The 17,657-nt window shown below is 35.8% G+C and overlaps 1 protein-coding gene across 2 annotated transcripts in view; it reads right to left on the bottom strand.

Annotated features, from left to right (window-relative positions):
- LOC131151239 (anaphase-promoting complex subunit 6) overlaps positions 1-17,451 on the bottom strand; it is a 40,386-nt gene extending 22,935 nt beyond the window's left edge. Inside the window, exons 1-8 of one of the 2 annotated variants that reach the window (XM_058102495.1) lie at positions 17,052-17,451; positions 14,873-15,007; positions 5,453-5,526; positions 3,244-3,283; positions 2,845-2,890; positions 2,355-2,434; positions 2,060-2,241; positions 1,844-1,969 (exon numbers count right to left, since the gene is read on the bottom strand). In XM_058102495.1, the coding sequence (XP_057958478.1) occupies positions 1,844-1,969; positions 2,060-2,241; positions 2,355-2,434; positions 2,845-2,890; positions 3,244-3,283; positions 5,453-5,526; positions 14,873-15,007; positions 17,052-17,297 (929 nt within the window). In that variant the 5' untranslated portion in view covers positions 17,298-17,451. The remainder of the gene's footprint in view (positions 1-1,843; positions 1,970-2,059; positions 2,242-2,354; positions 2,435-2,844; positions 2,891-3,243; positions 3,284-5,452; positions 5,527-14,872; positions 15,008-17,051) is intronic. The other variant, XM_058102501.1, reaches the window with a different exon arrangement.
- Positions 17,452-17,657: the final 206 nt, after the last annotated feature.

Genomic DNA, 17,657 nt, shown 5'->3' with positions numbered 1-17,657 from the left:
GGAAAAGAAGAGGGGCTTGCATATGGTATTTATGGACTTAAAGAAAGTGCATGATATGGTACCTAGGGAAGTTCTATGATGGGTTTTAGCAAAAAAGGGTGTATACAGTAAGTACACTGATGTCATTAAGGATATATACGATGGAGTTATAAGTGCTAGGACTATAGGTAGAGAGACTAGAGAATTTCCAATCACAATAAGTGTACCTCAAGGATCTGCTTTGAGCCCTCATCTTTTTGCTTTAATGAAGGATGAACTAACTTAGAGTATCCAAAATGAGGTTCCATGGCATATGTTGTTTGCAAACGATATTGTCTTAATTAATGAACCTAGGGGTGGAGTAGAATCTAAGTTAGAATTATGAAGAGAAGTTTTCGAATCTAGAGATTTTAGGATAAGTAGAAATAAGACAGAATATATGAAGTGTAATTTCAGTCATAGTAGGAGGAATATTGAAGACAAAAGTTAAACTTGATGATGAAGAAATCAATAACGCTAGTAGATTTCGATACCTTGGATCTGTTATGCAAGCTGAAGGAGAAATTGAAGAAAATGTAATGCAAATAGTTAAAGCAAGTTGGGTAAAATGGAGAAGTGTTTCGAGTGTGTTGTGTGATCGTAGAACACCATTCAAATTAAAAAGTAAGTTTTATAGGACGACTATCAGACCAGCTATGCTATATGGATTAGAATGTTGGACGACTGAGAAACAACATATTCATTAAATGAAAGTTGCTAAGATGAAAACGCTAAGATAGATGAGTGGTATAATACTAATAAATAAGAAATGAACATATTCACAGTAAGTTAGGCGTAGCTCCCGTGGAAGATAAGATAAGGGAGGGACGACTCAAATGGCAAATGGTTTGGGCACTTGCAACGTAGGCCACATAGTGCACCAATGAGAAATAGTGAGTTCATTACTATGAGGGGCAATAGAAGGGGTAGGGGTAGACCTAAAAAAACTTGGAATGAGATAGTAAGGATTTAGTAGCCTTGAATTGTCAAATAAAATTATTCATGATTGCATAAATTGATGGAAAAGATTCATGTAGCCAACCCCATCTAGTGGGACTCTTAAGGCTTGGGTTTTTTTTGTTGTTGTTGCAGCTTAATAATAAGCATATCCTTAGAAGAGACTTAAAGCCACTCAAAAAAGCAGCTAAGTCAATACCATTCACGAAAAATAAAGTTGCGTTTCTTTAAATGCAAACTAGGCCGATGTAAAAGACTGAAGCATTTACAAAGTGCAACAAAGCATCATAACATCCTAGGCAGCTCAGATGGCTCATGAACAGAAACATAATAGAAACCAAAACCAAAGACCAGAATCCCCAATAGACGGTATTTAAATCCATACACCTTATTCATGAAGTGATGCTTCCTCAATATGCAGTTCAAACTCAAGTAAAACTTGTTGGTTGAGGTCAGCAACCTTCAAAGCAGAACACTATAAAACATGTTGTGAGATCTCCTTACTTGAAAGTTTCATTATCATCTCAAGAACAAAACATAGAAGGAATAAAAATAAATATATGCAATGAGCATCATCACACACTTAAAGAACTTTTGAAGCTTTCATCTTTACCATGTATCCTCTCTCAAATTACACTAGACTGATCAGTGATCGCAAAAATAATCAAATGCAAACATTCACATTCAACCTTGATGATGAGCATAAAATGTGGTAAATAGATAGGAGCATAAAATGTGGTTACAACTACATGAACAAAGTACAATTACCATATTAAGGCAAACAAAAAAAATACACGCCAAATCTGAAGGACTCTTAAAAACACAATGCAAATTGAAAACAAAAAAAAAATAAGATGAGGATTCTCACTTTTGAGGATAGTCCTTCACTAAGTTGCATGCCCAAAGATAGAGTTCATTTGAATTTCCAAGCTCCATTGCGGCCGCTAAATGCACCAAGGTACACTTCAGATGGAAAGGATCTTTCTCAAGCAGGCTGGCACAGATGATATTGAGAAAATTTAAAAACTGCATGGATAAACATGTTAAATACAAAATAGAAGAGAACAAAGTTCAGAACACTCACGCAGAAGTTAGCTCAAAACATTTCTGATATTCACCGCACTGGTGGTAGTATTCAGCTTTGCAGGCCAAAAGGTCAGTGTTGTTCTTAAGTGTACGCATGAAGGATGGATCTGAAGAGTTAATGTTACAACTCTCTTTCTCAAGTTCTCTGAATTGGGCTTCTACAACATTTTCTTTATCATACTGAACAACAAGGGGAAAAACTCATCAGAACCCATGAAATATCAACAATTAACCAGTGTAATTGAAAAAACTGGAGAATTTTAAAAAGTGCACATGCAGGAATGCAGGTTTACCTTCTTTATCAAACATGAATAGAAAGAAGAGAGCCATCCATCTTCAGGAGCAAATTGCAATGATGAAAGTAGACTTGCTTCTAGAATTAAGAACAAAAAAGTTAACTAGCAAATAATATAAGTTAACGAATAACAAATCCTCTTATCAAAGTCATCAAAAATAAATAATGAATGAAAAGAGTGCAATAGTAAAGCCAAATGCATTCAGTAGATGATCCAAACACCATAAAGAAAGCTTTTACTAATGACATTAAAGTAACAAAGTAAAATTAAGAATAGTTATTGCGCACGAACAAGAAAAGAAGGAATTTTTCCAAAGAATTATTTGAAATTATTTCTAAAGTAAAACTAAGAAAGATATCAAATATCGAGGATTCTATAAGAAGTAAAATAAAATAAAATAACAACTTTTTTGTTTCCATTTTTTACAATGACACATAAAAACATTTAGAAAGAAAATAAGAAGAAATTATTTCCAAAGAAATCTTACCTTCCTCACATGTAAGCATGTAATTTTCAATAAGACGTTCCAAAGCCTGGAAAACAATTGCGCAATGCAACCATTAAGAAATTATATATACAGACGACGGAATATAAAAACAGGATCATATTTGATTAAAGAATATAAATCCAACATACTTCCTTCTGAGACAACTAATGCCTATAAATGAACACAATACATTCAAAAAATGAGACAATTCAAAGCATATAATTGCCCCCAGAAGGTTTCATTAGTTCACAAACAATAAGTTACATTTAGACAAGGACATTAAATAACAATGTGCCTTCTACCCTATACAACAGAACACAAACGAGATACAAAGGCAGCACAAAAATCAAATATGCATGCTTGCTTTTCTTTGAAAAAAAAAAAAATATCTTTACATACCTCATAGCATAAAGGGTCGGCCTTGATAGCAGCTTTGTACCTTAAAGAAGACACAGTAAAACAAATAAGCTGTTGTTCTTTCAATTCAACATAAACAAGAGTTGAGAAACAGAGAGAAAAAAAAGAAAGAAAAGAAAAACAGTTCACACACAGAGACAGAAAGACAGAGATAGGCTTCAAATTTTCAAGTACAGAAATTTCTATGGAATTTTCAATGTTGGTTTCAATCTTTAAAAAATATTGGAAATTAACAATACAGCAAATATTTTTTAATGAAACTTTAGACATGGTTAAAAACAAAATAATGCAAGAGTCAGAACTAAATATTATGACATAATACATCAATAACATGCATATGGTGTATAAGTGACTGAAATATAATTGTATTTAACCTATTCATATTTACTTACTATAAAAGAAATTCATAAATCATTTACGTATACTCCTTTCTTTAAAGCAAATATATATATATACACACACACATATTAAGAAAGGAGAAATTACAACCTAGGAGAGGACAAGAAATCCAAAGAGCAGGAAGAGAAAAAACAAAAAGAAGAAGAAAAAAAAAAAACCAAAACCAACACTTAACAAATAAATAAGAAAATCCCTTAAGCCCTCATAATTGACAGAGCTAAGTAAATTCACTACCACACTGTCCTTTATCTTCTTTTCTTCTGGAACCTAGCAAATTTCATTTCCCTCCAGAATCAGCCAGCCACAACCCATCTTATCCAACAACTTTTGAGCTTTGACATCCTTCACACTAAACTCCTCCACTGGGGTAGGTAGAATCCCATCCTTACATTGATTACTCACTGCCAAGTCTTCACCCAAATCCCCTACCTCAAAAGCATATGCAGTCTCCAAACCTTTAAGTGAAGGTCTGGACATAAAAGCTCAAATAAAATGTTGTAGCTAGTGCTTCTCTTTCTTCTTCTTAAAAAATTCTCTTCTTATTCAATCAAAAAAATAAAAATAAAATGTTGTAGCTAATATATCTATTTTCAAATATGCATAAATTTTTTATGGTTTGAAAGTTATCATTCATATACTTCTTGTAATAATTTGATTTTCAATAATAAAAAGTAAGGTTTATCAGGACAGAAATTTCAATATGAGTCTCGAATCTCAAGTTTCAATTCAAACAAATTTTGTTCCTTTTAATTTTCAACAATTTTTTTAATTAGGATAATTCAATAAATTTAGATGATTCATGGAAATTTTGACATAAATTTTGTAAGATGAAAATTGAATCCCGTTTCTAATTTGAGGGGGGTGGAAAGCAGAAATTTCAACAGAAATTTGGATAGTTTCGTGGAATTTGAGACCATGAGGGGTACTAAGATAGCAGAACAGATATCTACCAAACAGGAAAAAAAAAATGAACACATACTCAATAAAGCAAACAATATTAAAGTTGGAACATCCACACAGGAGTAAACTCACAGGATATAATTTAAATATTTAAGTTAAAGAATCAAATAAGCCGCAGAGAACATAATCAAGATCCACCCAGGAAAAAATTGCAGGGCTAGAGAAACTTCAGAGACTATTAATATAAGATTCTGTTAAGAAGGGATATAATATTAATCCATGTGAAAAATTTTATATATGTTAACTCTTTTGGAATAAGAAATCAAATTAACCAAACAATAAAAACATGATAAAAGATTGTCTATGTTTATGAAAATTACTTTGATTTTCTCCCAGGTTAGAGGTAGATTAGATAAAACAAAAAAAATTTATTTAGTTTACATGCACAAAGGAACAGGTCATTCAGCATAAAATTAAGGGTATTCCAGCCCGAAAATGATGTGCACTATTTGTAGTTTTCCATATTGTTAAAATAAATTGCTTTTTGCTTTCTCCTAGTTTGGATGTGGATTAGACAAAAGATAAGTTAGTGCACTTATTAAAATGATTACATGATTTTTTTTTATTAAAAAAAAATGAAGTTTATTCTAGTGTAAAAATAATTTACACTATTTATACTTTAATATACAGAATATTATGAAAGTCAATACCTTAAATAATTGTTTGTTCTCTAACCAAAACAATTAGATAAAATTCAAATAATTAAATGGTACCAAACACCAATAAAGTAGTCATTTATTCAACACCCTTACCCCCCCCCCCAAAAAAAATAAAAGTAAAAAATAAATAAATAAAACTTTGCGTAATTACTCGCGATGACAAAAGCACCCACCAAAGCCGAGCCTGGGCACGATTTTCTAAAGCTTCATATGCCTTGCCCCTTAGAAAGCATATCGCTGAAGAGATCTGTCACAAGAGGGAAAAGTCATATTCTCTACCCAACTGAATAATTTTTTAATCAAAAAAGAAGAAATACATAAGTAGAGAGAGAATGTACAACACTAGTGAATAAGCAATCCTCTTAAAAACAACAAAATAACAAAAACATAAAGACAAAAAAAGTTAATGCAAAACAGCACAACAATCATGCTGAACATCCTGAACAGACAAACCCTTGAAACAGCCAGCAGCAACAAGCCCATAATGAAGCCAAATACAGAATCTTATCCCATATGAATGGCACAGAAGTCTTCTTTTCCTTCAAAATATGGGTGCTCATTTCCAACCAAACACCCACAACACCGCATAAAACCAACATCTCCAAAAGGCCTATCTGTCTTTACTCCTTCAGAAGCCTGAAAAAGAAATGGCCAACATATCCTCCACCGACCCCTAACAAACCCAGCTTTACCCAATAACAACAAAAGGTCTGTTCCATATCCTCCAAAAGAAGAGCAATGCAAAAATAAATGAAAATCAGATTCAGATTCCAGAACACATCCAGTGATAAAGCCTTAGCAGGCCTCCTATGCTAGAACAGATTGTAAGTCTTAACTCTAAAAGGTAGGCAACGCCCGAAAGCAGCTAATCCAATGAACCAGCAGGTGGAACAAGGAGAAGGCTTGGCAATCATACCTAAGAATAAACAACCAAATAAAATCCTAAATTCTAGAAGGAATTTTGGCTTTCCAAATACTATGATATAACAATAACAAGCCTTAAGTCCCAGTGTCCCACTAGGTGGGGTTGGTGAATCCTTTTCCACCAATTCACACAATCAGGACACTTTCCTTAGCCAGCTTAAGAGCTATTAAATCCTTCCTCACTATATCATTCCAAGTTATTTTAGGTCCATCACTACCTCTTCTAATAACCAGCTCACTCCTCCTCACTGGAGCACTGTTTGACCTGCCTTTCAAATGCCTAAACCATCCAAGTTGTCCCTTCCTAATCTAATCTTCTACCAGTGCTATGCCAAACTTATTGCGAATATGTCTGATCCTTAATTTATCCTTTAATGTTATGCCACTCATCCACGTTCACATTCACATTTCGGCGACTTTTACTTTCTGGATGTGTTGTTTATTAGTTGTTCAACATCTGATCTTCCAAATACTACGATATAGAGGAGGGGAAAAGACTAAGTTTTCCTGATTAAGATTCCAAGAAGGCTTTGCAGGCAAAAGCCCCTGAAGACTCCAAACTGCACTTCCTTAAATACTTTCTACTGACTCTCCAATAATCTCTACAGAGATGCAAGTTCAACCACCTCTCTATCATTCATAACTATATAGAAATTGAAATACCAAGAAAAATTCTGCCATCAACCAAAAAAGAAGAAGCAAACCCACTATGTAATTAAGAAGGATGATACAAATGAGGAAACAAGACAATAAAAACAGAGTCAACCGCCACAGATCTTCCCAAAAAATAAATACATTATCCACCTGAAATTTGGTACTAGAAATAAATTGTGGATAAAGCTGAGATACACATCTTCAAGGACTCTCAAAAGAAGATCTAAGCCACAAAATAGTATCCCGTCCATTATCTTGTAAGCTAAATCTACTTTTAATTACTTTATGCAAAAGAGAATTACCCTCTAAAGGAAATCTCTGTAACTAGTTACACAGCAAGGAAATGTATTTAGACATTAAATTCTGGAGGATCCAGCTCTCCCACCTCTTTAGAGTTTAGACCAACACAGCACCTCCCACCTAACCAAAGGATTCTTCTTCTCCCTCACCCCACACAAAAGAAAGCCTCTCATCATTCTCTCTACAGACCTCACAACCCTCACAGAAACTTCAAAAATGAACAAAAAAATAAAGTGGGATCTAGAAACACAAGAATGAAGAAGTGTAACACGACCACCTAAAGAAAAAAGAGCACCTTTCAACCATCCCAGACTGAATCAGTATATGCATTACTTTTTAAGCATCTTGTATCACTGATTGAAATTCGACAATCCATGAACTGATGGCAAGAACACAGCATTCAAAAGCAGCAGTGCTTTACAAAAAAGCTCCTACCAATTAGGATTTTCATCCCTAGAGTGAGTTGCACAACTTAGATGTTCATTTCTTTTGCATCATAAAGTGGCTTGAGATTCCATTTTTCTTTTTGTGGTAAAAAATTTTATGTGGCACATGTGTACACATACAAAAAGGATATGATTCCATGTATGTAGGGGTGTTACAAGAATTACTACAAAACCAGACCGAAACCAACCCGTTTTGCTTTTTGGTTCAGTATTTTCAGTTACAGTTTTAGGTTTTGGTTTTTCATTTTTTTAGAAGTTCAGTTTACGTTTTCATTTTCAGTAGAAGTAAACCCAAATGGAAAACTGAATTATGGTTCTACGATTTATATCTTTATATATTATGTTTATTCACTTCGTCAATTATTTTAAATTTTGAAAATTTCATACATACGATAATAATGTGATGAAATCTGATATATAAATTGAAATTCTATTCAACTTTCAACAAAGAGGATGCATTTTATAGAAAAGGGAGAGGACCATCCCCTCATTCCTAAAATGATGTGGGAGAAGGGAAAGGCCATTCAATTCTCTTTCTCGGCGTAAACCACTGCTTTCCCCATATACCAGTAAAGCACTCAATTCTGAGTTGCTAAGTCAATGCATAGTCCCACATCAACATCAACTAAAGTGAAGATGTAGGGAGTCCTCTCCCTCTTCTAAGAACCCAAACCACACTAGTTCTTCACAAGCCTGTGGACTACAGCCAAGTAAATTGGCTTCTAGTCATTGAAGTTTTCTCAGCAATTATGGGAGGTAGGGACTCAAGATATACTGGAATTATTAAAAATTTTAGAGTTCGTTCCAAAAACCGAACCGATTCAACAACCTGGTTTTCCTATTTTAACTAAATTGTCAGTTTACGGTTCCGTGCTGGTTTGTAAAATTTAAAAGCAGTGAGTTAGGCTTGGTGTTCAGTTCGGTCCAAAACCAAACCATATAGAAGTTGTTACTAGTTATTTTTGGTCATTTAGCATTATTAATGTGTTATTGCTATGTTAGTAAGCATGAGTTAATAAGGATACTATTGTAATTGTTATGTGCTTGACATATATTATAAATAGAGACCTATCGTTGTGATTAGGTCTTCTAAGTTACCCAATGCTTCAATATGGCATCAGAACAAGATCTGACCTAAACCCTAAGTGCATAACCACCGTCAAAACAAACTCTAAACTTAATTAACCTATGCAAACCCACCACTGTAGGAGGATCATCTGCACCATTAGAGATTAGAAACAAGTACAGGAGTTGCCAGAAAACACAAAAAGCCCGGGAAAAAATTTTCCTAGACGTTGCTGCCCTTTCAGAACCAACCTATGCTCCTTCAGATTTTGCAAAACCAACCCCATAGATAGCCATAGAATCAACTGATGTATACGGCTATGAAATTTATTTGCCAGAGGAGGCCCACATGCCCAGCTGCAAGCCTGCAACTCCAGCCCCACTTGCTGGCACATGACAGGTTTTGCATTGTTTTTTGCTCCAATTTCTTCCAAAATGTCTTAAATACTTCTATACTCCATAGTATCAAGTTGTTGGCAATGTATTTTGTTAGAAAAAATATCCAACGCTTTTGGGACATTCACTCATGGCACTTTGTTAATGGTTGTTTGGCACCATTAGGATCGTTTGTTAGTTTTTGGGGGCTATGGCAGTGTTCGTATGTTAGTTTCTTGGGGCTGTGACAATGTTATGCTAGTTTGTTTGAGACTCTTTCATGATCTTGTTCACTTGTTCACCTTGTTCGTGGTTATTCTGGCTGTTAATTGTTTATTTTTTGTTCTGTTTGTGAGTGTTGTGATGGAATCCATAAATCCCAAAAGTATATGTCCATCCTTGCCACAGATTACAACCAAAAAATTGGATGGAAAGAATTATGTGCACTGAGCTAAGGCTGTCAAGATCTATTTGACAGGCTTAGGTAAATACTAGTTCCAATCTGGGCCCAGTGACGGCGAAAGGAAAATGCATATATTGTTTCCTTATTGTGGAACTCAATGGAGCTCCAGTCCAGGCGGTTGTGCATACATCTGGATGTTTGCAAGGAGATATGATATTATGTCAAGGTTTTATATTATAGTAACATAAGGTAGACATGAGGGTCATGGAAAACTTTGCATAGATGATGCACATGCATGAGGAACTTTACATCATGCCACGGATGCCCATGAGATGCAAAAACAAAGGCACAGAAAAAGGTTCATTGGGTCCTAGTGCATCTGAAACATGAATTTGAGGCAGTCTAGTCCCAAATCCTTTGTAGGGCAGAGTTGACGTCCTTTGCTTATCTGTATTCTCACATTCTTCATGTTTTCTTCAATACACATTCCTCAACCCTTGCTTCTTGTGTTTCAACCTTTGGATATAAGAAGATTACTTTTTTTACACAAGATAATTATAGTTTTCCACCAAGCAGTTGCAGAATTTGTCAAGGTGGTTCAAGTGGTTGCAGTATAAGGGACGGATGTGGTAAAGCCCCCCTCACAAGTGCACTCATTGTGGACAAGGAGGTCATAAGCAATGTTGGGATAGATCACGTGTATATGCCATGCATCACCAATGCAGCCACCATAGATTCCACACTTTCAGACTCTCAAGTGGGGAGCAGTGTATTGCATTTATGTTAGAGGAGGAGTACTCAAGGTTCCAGCATTTCTATCATCCCAAGAAGTTTCTCTTCTCATTGCATCTCAAGCATCCCTACAACTATCATCCAGTATTTCTTGCACTAGTGATCAGTTATTTCATATCTTTGGTGCCTTTTGTTTTGAAATAAAGATTCAATTTGATTTACGAAATACTTCATAGTGATAATGCTTAGTACTCCCACGCTCAATTTACTACTTATATGACAAAGTTTTGGTATTGTTCACAGGCCATCTTATGTCCACACTCTGCAACAAATGGAGTCGCAAAGAGGAAAAATGGACATATCCTGGAAGTCACTCATGCCTTAATTTATCAAATGCATGTTCCTAAAGTGTTTTAAATTACTGTTGTGCTCCATTATCAAAAGAATGCCATTCTTTGTTCTTGGTTGTAAAATTCCTTGCTCTATTCTCTTCCCAAATGCTCCTTTGTTCTCTTTGCCTCCTTGTATGTTCAGGTGTGTGTCCTTTATTCATCAGTTAACCCTTGAGTGAATAAGTTGGATCCCTGTGCTATAAAATGTATTTTCTAGGCTACTGATGCATTCAAAGAGATATCATTGATATAATCCTATCCTGCATCATTTCTTTTGTATATGCCAATATTACCTTCATTGAACCATACTATTCTAAGTCCTTGAGTGCTTCTGAACTTGATGAGTCCTACCTTATCTTCCTAATTCTAGCTTATTATCCTTGACCAATCATCCACTTGCATTTTCATGTAGTTTTGAGTCCTTCTCGTCACCTCGATCATTCTAATCTGTAGGCCTATACACGACGGTGGCTCAAGGGAGAAGAGTCCCCTTCAACTTCTATCGCTACACCTTTGATTCCCTTGTCAAATGATCTCATTCCCCAAGGAATTGATCTTCCAATGAAGCGAAAGGGTAACATGCACGCAACATCCAATCTCTAACTTCATTTGCTATGATTTCTTCTCACCCTTGTATTATTGTTTTTTTAGTAATCTACTTTTGTTTCTCTACCTAAATCTGTTTCTGAAACCTTAGCCTATTATGGGAGGACTACAATAGTTGAAGATATGCGTGCATTACAGGATAATGATACTTGGAAATTGGTACTTCTTCCTCCTATTAAGTCTGCGATTGGCTGTCGCGGCATCAACTATAACTAGGTATGTCAATCCTCATGGTTCATTTGAAGGCCCCCACTTTGTTGCTAAGGGATAGATATATTAAGGTTTGGATTATTTAGACATATTCTCCTTAGTCACCAAACTTGCCCTAATACGTTTGTTAATCTCCCTAGCAACGATTTATCATTGGCCTCCACATCAATTAGAAGTGAAGAATACCTTCCTACATGCTCCAAGAGTAGCTCCATATGGAGCAACCACCTAGGTTTGTTGCTCCAAAGGAGTCAAGCTTAGTATGTTGGCTCAAGAAATCATTGCATGATTTAAAGCATTCTCCTAGAGCATGGTTTGCTCAATTTTGTGCTCTAGTACTTGAGTTCGGCCTCCAAGAGTGTGTAGTAGATCACTCTATATTTTATCATCATGCACTACAAGTGATTTGTTGTTGTATATGTGGATGATATTGTGATTATTGATGGTGAAAAGCCTAAAGCATTTTTCTACAAACTAGGTTCCAAACCAAATATTTGGTTTTAAGTATTTCTTGGGATCGTATAAGAACTATTTCTCACAGAGGAAATACGTTCTTGGTCTTCTAGATGGACTCTTGAGATCCAAACATGCACCCAAGGATCCTAATACTACAAGTGATTTGTTGCTTGATCCTAGACGATATCGGGGACTTGTTCAAAAGTTGAACTATCTCACAGTCACTCAACCAAATATATCTTACACAGCAAGTCTTGGGAGCCATTCTTGATTCTCCCAAAACAAGTAACTAGGATGTAGGATCCCAATCCACGATCCTACAATCCAATCCTACAGATTCCCCCAACAATCCTATATAGGATCCTGAGTCTAACGACCTTGCCAAGAATGCACCTCTTTCCCAACCACAACTACACATTCTACTCACACCAAAGAATGAGAGAGAGAGAGAGAGTGATAAAGCGTCACCATAACAAACATCTCTAGAAGCACTAAATCAGGAGTTAGATTCTCCTTTAACTATAATTGCAAAAGAAACATAGGAAAGGCAGTCCCTACTCCACTTTCTCCATCCAAATCTAAATCATTTCCTCTCAAACTTATATCAAGTATCAAGAAAGCTCCAACAAAGCCAAACATATGCGTATTTGAAATCAAGCTTAAAAACAATCCCTTTCCTATCATTACGCTTAACATCCTCCTCAACTTAGAATGGCCACCAAAGTGGCATCCAAAATCACATGCCCCACTATGAAAATAAAAAGGCTTTAAAAACATGCAACTGTGTCACCTAAGACCTCAATCTATTCTCCAACACCTTTTCTAGAATCTTATGCCTCATCACCAAAATAATAGGACAAAAATGTTAGCTTTCTTGGATACCACAATTATGAAGATTGAAGAGAACACTCCCACCCAGATACCTCACCAAATTGTCTTTATTAATCCCAACAAACATAAAAGAAAGCCAAAGTGAGCCAATCAAAACCCAATGCCTTCTCCATCTCAAACAACATTTTGCTTGCCTCCTTTTTGTCTCTCTAACCTCCACCTTACCCTCTAGAATAGGAGACCAATCCAACCTCTCTATCATAACTCTACACATGTCCTCTAACTAACATAACTACTTAAGAAAATAGGTAAAATTCTTTACAAAATTCTTGGCAACTCCATGGAACATCCTAGTATTGCATTCCCCTTCTCATACCCACTCTGATTTTTCTTTCAACAAGTTCTTCTTTCAGAACAATCTCACCAAACTCATTCAACGACTCAACCCTCTTAATAGTTAATAGCATATTCCTCCAACAGAGTCCCCACACCTTGCAATTTACCAAAATCCGTAATATTTCGAAGAATACCACTTCCAAAGGCCTAAATCTCCAAATATGTCCTTACTCCACACCTCTAATTTATTCTTAATATTCTTTGACATTTTTAGTAAACCTCACAACCATCCACAACACATTATCCCCACCAAACTTCAACCAACTTACAAAGATTGAAAAAACATATAAAAAAGGACGGGTCAGCCACACATTCTCAAATATAGAGTTCCTCATTAAGCCAAAGACCAAAGTAGACCCAAGAATTAAGCAACAATGGTTTGACAACAACAAAAGTGAGACCTCCAGAGGCAAACTAGGAATAACATCCTTTGCCACATTTGTTAACAAAAACCTACCAATGCAAGATGCAACAAAAGGACCACCTCCCACAGACTAAGTAAACAAAGCATCATTTACAAGTAATCCCAGACCTTTTGATCTTCTCATAAGAAAACTTAAAGACGGTAAAATCAGCCCTAGTGCCACCATCCAAAAAGGAGAACAAATACCATTGCAATTACTACACATGGATGGAGACAACCATAACGCATGATATATACTGTTAGTGGTATGTTTGTCAAGGACTTGATAGGTGCTACAGTTTCTTATTTCCCAGCCTTACAAACACAAATCCTCATGACAAAACCCATGCAACATTTTCTTGACAAGCTTCACAGTCCAACTTATTGATGGCAGCCATAAGCCGTGAAAAATACACCATGAAGAGGGTGTTTGGATATTATGGGAAATTTTTTGAAGTAATTCTAAATTTCATAAAGGAGCCAATACCCTAAGGCAAGGGGATTGTGCATAACATCCTTTCTCAGCAATTTTTTTTTTTCTTTTTTTTTTTGTGGAGTGGAGCTTAGTTCAGGAAACTGCTTTGTTTCACTCAAGACATGATACCATCCACATTGACTTTAGTCAAACTGTTTTGCTGGGATGTGGAATTCAAAGAACAACCAGAACAAAATCATGACAAAGGGCTATCTTGTACACTTTTTCTATAAAAAGCTGTCTTTTAATTGCATGTACACATCTACAATAACACTGCCACCTGTACAATGATAGTTAATGCCATTACCGTTTTTTAAATTGAGCACAAGAGAAAGCTTACATTGCACTAAATTGAAAAGTACAACGCATAATTTGCTATATTATATAATTTAGGGGCAATTTAGGAACTAATCACCAATCCTAATGTTTAAGGTGTCAAAAATGTCATTTTCCAGAAAAAATGAAAAAGAACCAGAACAGGCGGTACCATTATACCAAGTATGCCATTGATTTGATTTCAGCACTAAGCATCAATGTTAAGAGTAGACACATCAAAAAGGTTAACAAGGATTTTATGTCCCTTTTTCGGCCATAAGTCAATGTCTCAATGCTCACATTTTATATGTTAACAAAATCAATCCTGAAGGTTCTTCAATATCCCACCATCAAATCAAAGCAGCTTCTAGCATCATATTTGGGCAGCAAAATTTAGCTTTGCAAATTATATACATATTTAACACAATACATGTTTCCCAGCTAATATTATGCTCTGTAAATACTATTTAATAAAGTATTAGTTTAAATGATTTCATTTTTGTCAATTACAAAAGATACACTAGCTTACACATGAAGATTCAGGAACAAAACTAATTCTATAATAATGTAAGAAATGAGAAAACTTTTCAAAATTAATAAGAGATCTTACACTAATTTCACGATCTTCCCCATCTTTATCCAAGTACATCACATTGCTATCCTTTGTGTCATTAACATTTCCATGTTCATCCACTTTGGCATCCCCAAGCATTAACAAACATTGATCCCACTCCTTCAGTTCCTCCTGATGATATATAGTAATAAATTTAGGGGAGAAAAACAGCCACTTAGGAATACTGAAAATGCACAAGTAAATACATAAAGTCATAAACAATATAATACTGCAATACTAGTTTAAGTTAAGTACAGAAAAGGGCACATTAATAGTAGAAAACTAGCAAAGACATAAATGTTTAATGATCTACAATTACAAACCATCAACTGCAACTGATGCCAAAAATTAACAATGAAAATTCACCCATGAGGTATATTGTAGAGCATAGATAAGTACATGAAGCAAATAATGAAGCTTAGAAGCACAAGCTGCATTGGTTGCACAGAGTGTTTGGCAGCAGAAGCAGAGAAACCTTGTTCTCGAGAGGTTCAAAGATCTGAAACACGCAGAAAGCATGAAATAGCATTATGCAGCACTCAGTGCACTAGCCTCCCATGCCATACCACTATATTTAGGAGTTTCGGGAGAGAATGATGTGAGAACAGCCTTACTACAGGAAAGTTTTAAACAGCTTATGTAATCTAATCTATTAATAAGAGTGCAATAATTTTAAAGCACACAAAACACTGTCGAATAATTCTGAGGGTGGGTGTCAAATGTTGGATTTGTTCATTATTAAATGAAGAGCCCATCTCTGAATTAAGGAAAAAAGAGGGGGGGAGAGATTATTCTTATCCATACTATAATGAAGAAAAGTTCCTGGCATTTTTTCAAAAAATGATATGTTGTCCACAATTTAACAAAAATGCCACATAACCTTAAAAATAATTTCATAATCTATACAACTAAAAGAACAAGGATTAAAAGGTAGTTCATGTCAAAAAATGCAATAAAGCTCTAACTTTCCTCGACACTCCAAAGTCCACACATTTTCTTCTTACTCTTTCTCCCACCTCCTGTTGAGCAACCAAGACCCTCTTATGAATAACAGTCCAGCCTTTTCATTTGAGCAAATCATTGGCTTGTCTAAAAAAAATAAATATGAAATTAACAACTATTTTTATACTTTTTGTGTTAAATTTAACTGTTATTCTTCTATTTCCTATCATAAACTAGGGAATAATTATAAGGAAAGCACAATCATCAACCCCTTCCCCCTACTTACCCATCATCCCATGGGCAAATAGGGCAAAAGTGTAACGGATTGACATATCAAACAGCTCTCCAAGTAATAAAGAAACAAATTTTAAAATTTAAAATTTTAAAATAAGAAAATGTTGCCTTAAACGCATAATAGCCTCTTGGCACATCCTTCACACTTGCCAATCAGCCACCAAGCCATTTTTTATTAACATAATGACCATGCCCTTATTGCAGCCCATGCAACTGAATCAGCTACATTTTTGGCACCAGCATCAAAAGCTAAATCACAAACTTCTGATAAAAAAACTAGTGGTTGTAGTAAGATTCGTAATATGAATACCTTTGCACTTTCCGGAGTTATAAAGAACCATTCTAGGATTCAATTCCCTAGTTTTTCTCACAAAAAGATTAGTTTTTGAGATAGTTGTGGGAAATAGTTTTGCTGAGATTAACCTTATGCAGTTATGCCTCACACTTGTACAATATTGCCCTTTGATCTTGGCTAGTGAAAAGGAAGAAAAACAAAAGTGGGTTAGCCCAGGATTTTAGGGTGAGAGTTTCCTGAATAAGGGACAAAAGGAAGAGACAAAAAGGTCGTCCCCTTCTATATTAGCGTAGACACATCAACGTAGTTTTTTCTACAAAACAAGCAAAAATTGCTTCTTTGCTTGAAGATACGCAATTTTTTACCTGAAAACTCTTAAACTTTCCTCAATTCTCTTCCCTCGTTCTCTCCAACAATGGAACGAGGGGAAAACGTTTTTATTCAGTTTCCTTTCCTTTTCCTCTACTCCCCCGTGAACAAAACACATCATAGGAATAATTAAAAAAAAAAATGTAATGAAGGCAAGAAAGGGAAGAAGAGAGAGCGGGTGGGAATTCAATTCACTAATAAAACCCAATTAGGCAGACCCATTCAACTCCGACTCACACAACTAAGAACAAATCAGTGGAAGCCGCAGATACTTACAAGGCACTTGGCTGCGAGGTACCGGAAGCGGAGATCGCGGAGAACGATCTGGGAGGCGTTGAGGAGGTGGAAGGCACGGCGGTAGTGGCGGCCGAGGAAGAGCGCCTGCGCCTGCATGTAGATGTCGGCGGGATCGGCGGTGAATGCGGCAACCTTATCGGCAAAGAAGATGGCAGATGAATAGAGGTGCTTGCTCAAGCAATCGCGAACCACGCCTCGCAGCTTCTCTATCTCTTCTTCTCTCATTGTCGGAGACTGGTTTGATCGACAGAACTACGACTCCGAAGCGATTGAAGAACTGTGTATGAGAGAGAGAGAGAGAGAGAGAGAGAGAGAGAGAGAGAGAGAGGCGTTTGGGTAATTGGGTTTTAGGCTGAGAAAGTGGGGAGTGAGGGTTTGTAAGTTTTGAGACTTAGGAGGTGGAAAAGAGCGGGAAGTTTTTGGATTTGGGCCTAGTTTTTTAAAATTTTGGGCCGGGCCCATTTTAATTTAAGATTTTTTAAAATCTACATGAGCCCATTCGCTCATAGGTGGTTAGGATTATCAATTTTTTTGTAAATTTAAATAAATTGAAATTCAGGTTTTAAAATTCTTGTTCTCACGCAT

The sequence above is a fragment of the Malania oleifera genome, chromosome 1 (assembly GCF_029873635.1).
Source record: "Malania oleifera isolate guangnan ecotype guangnan chromosome 1, ASM2987363v1, whole genome shotgun sequence".
NCBI classification, from domain to species: domain Eukaryota; kingdom Viridiplantae; phylum Streptophyta; class Magnoliopsida; order Santalales; family Ximeniaceae; genus Malania; species Malania oleifera.
Note: the sequence above shows the minus strand (reverse complement) of the source record. Positions and strands in the feature narration are given on the sequence as shown.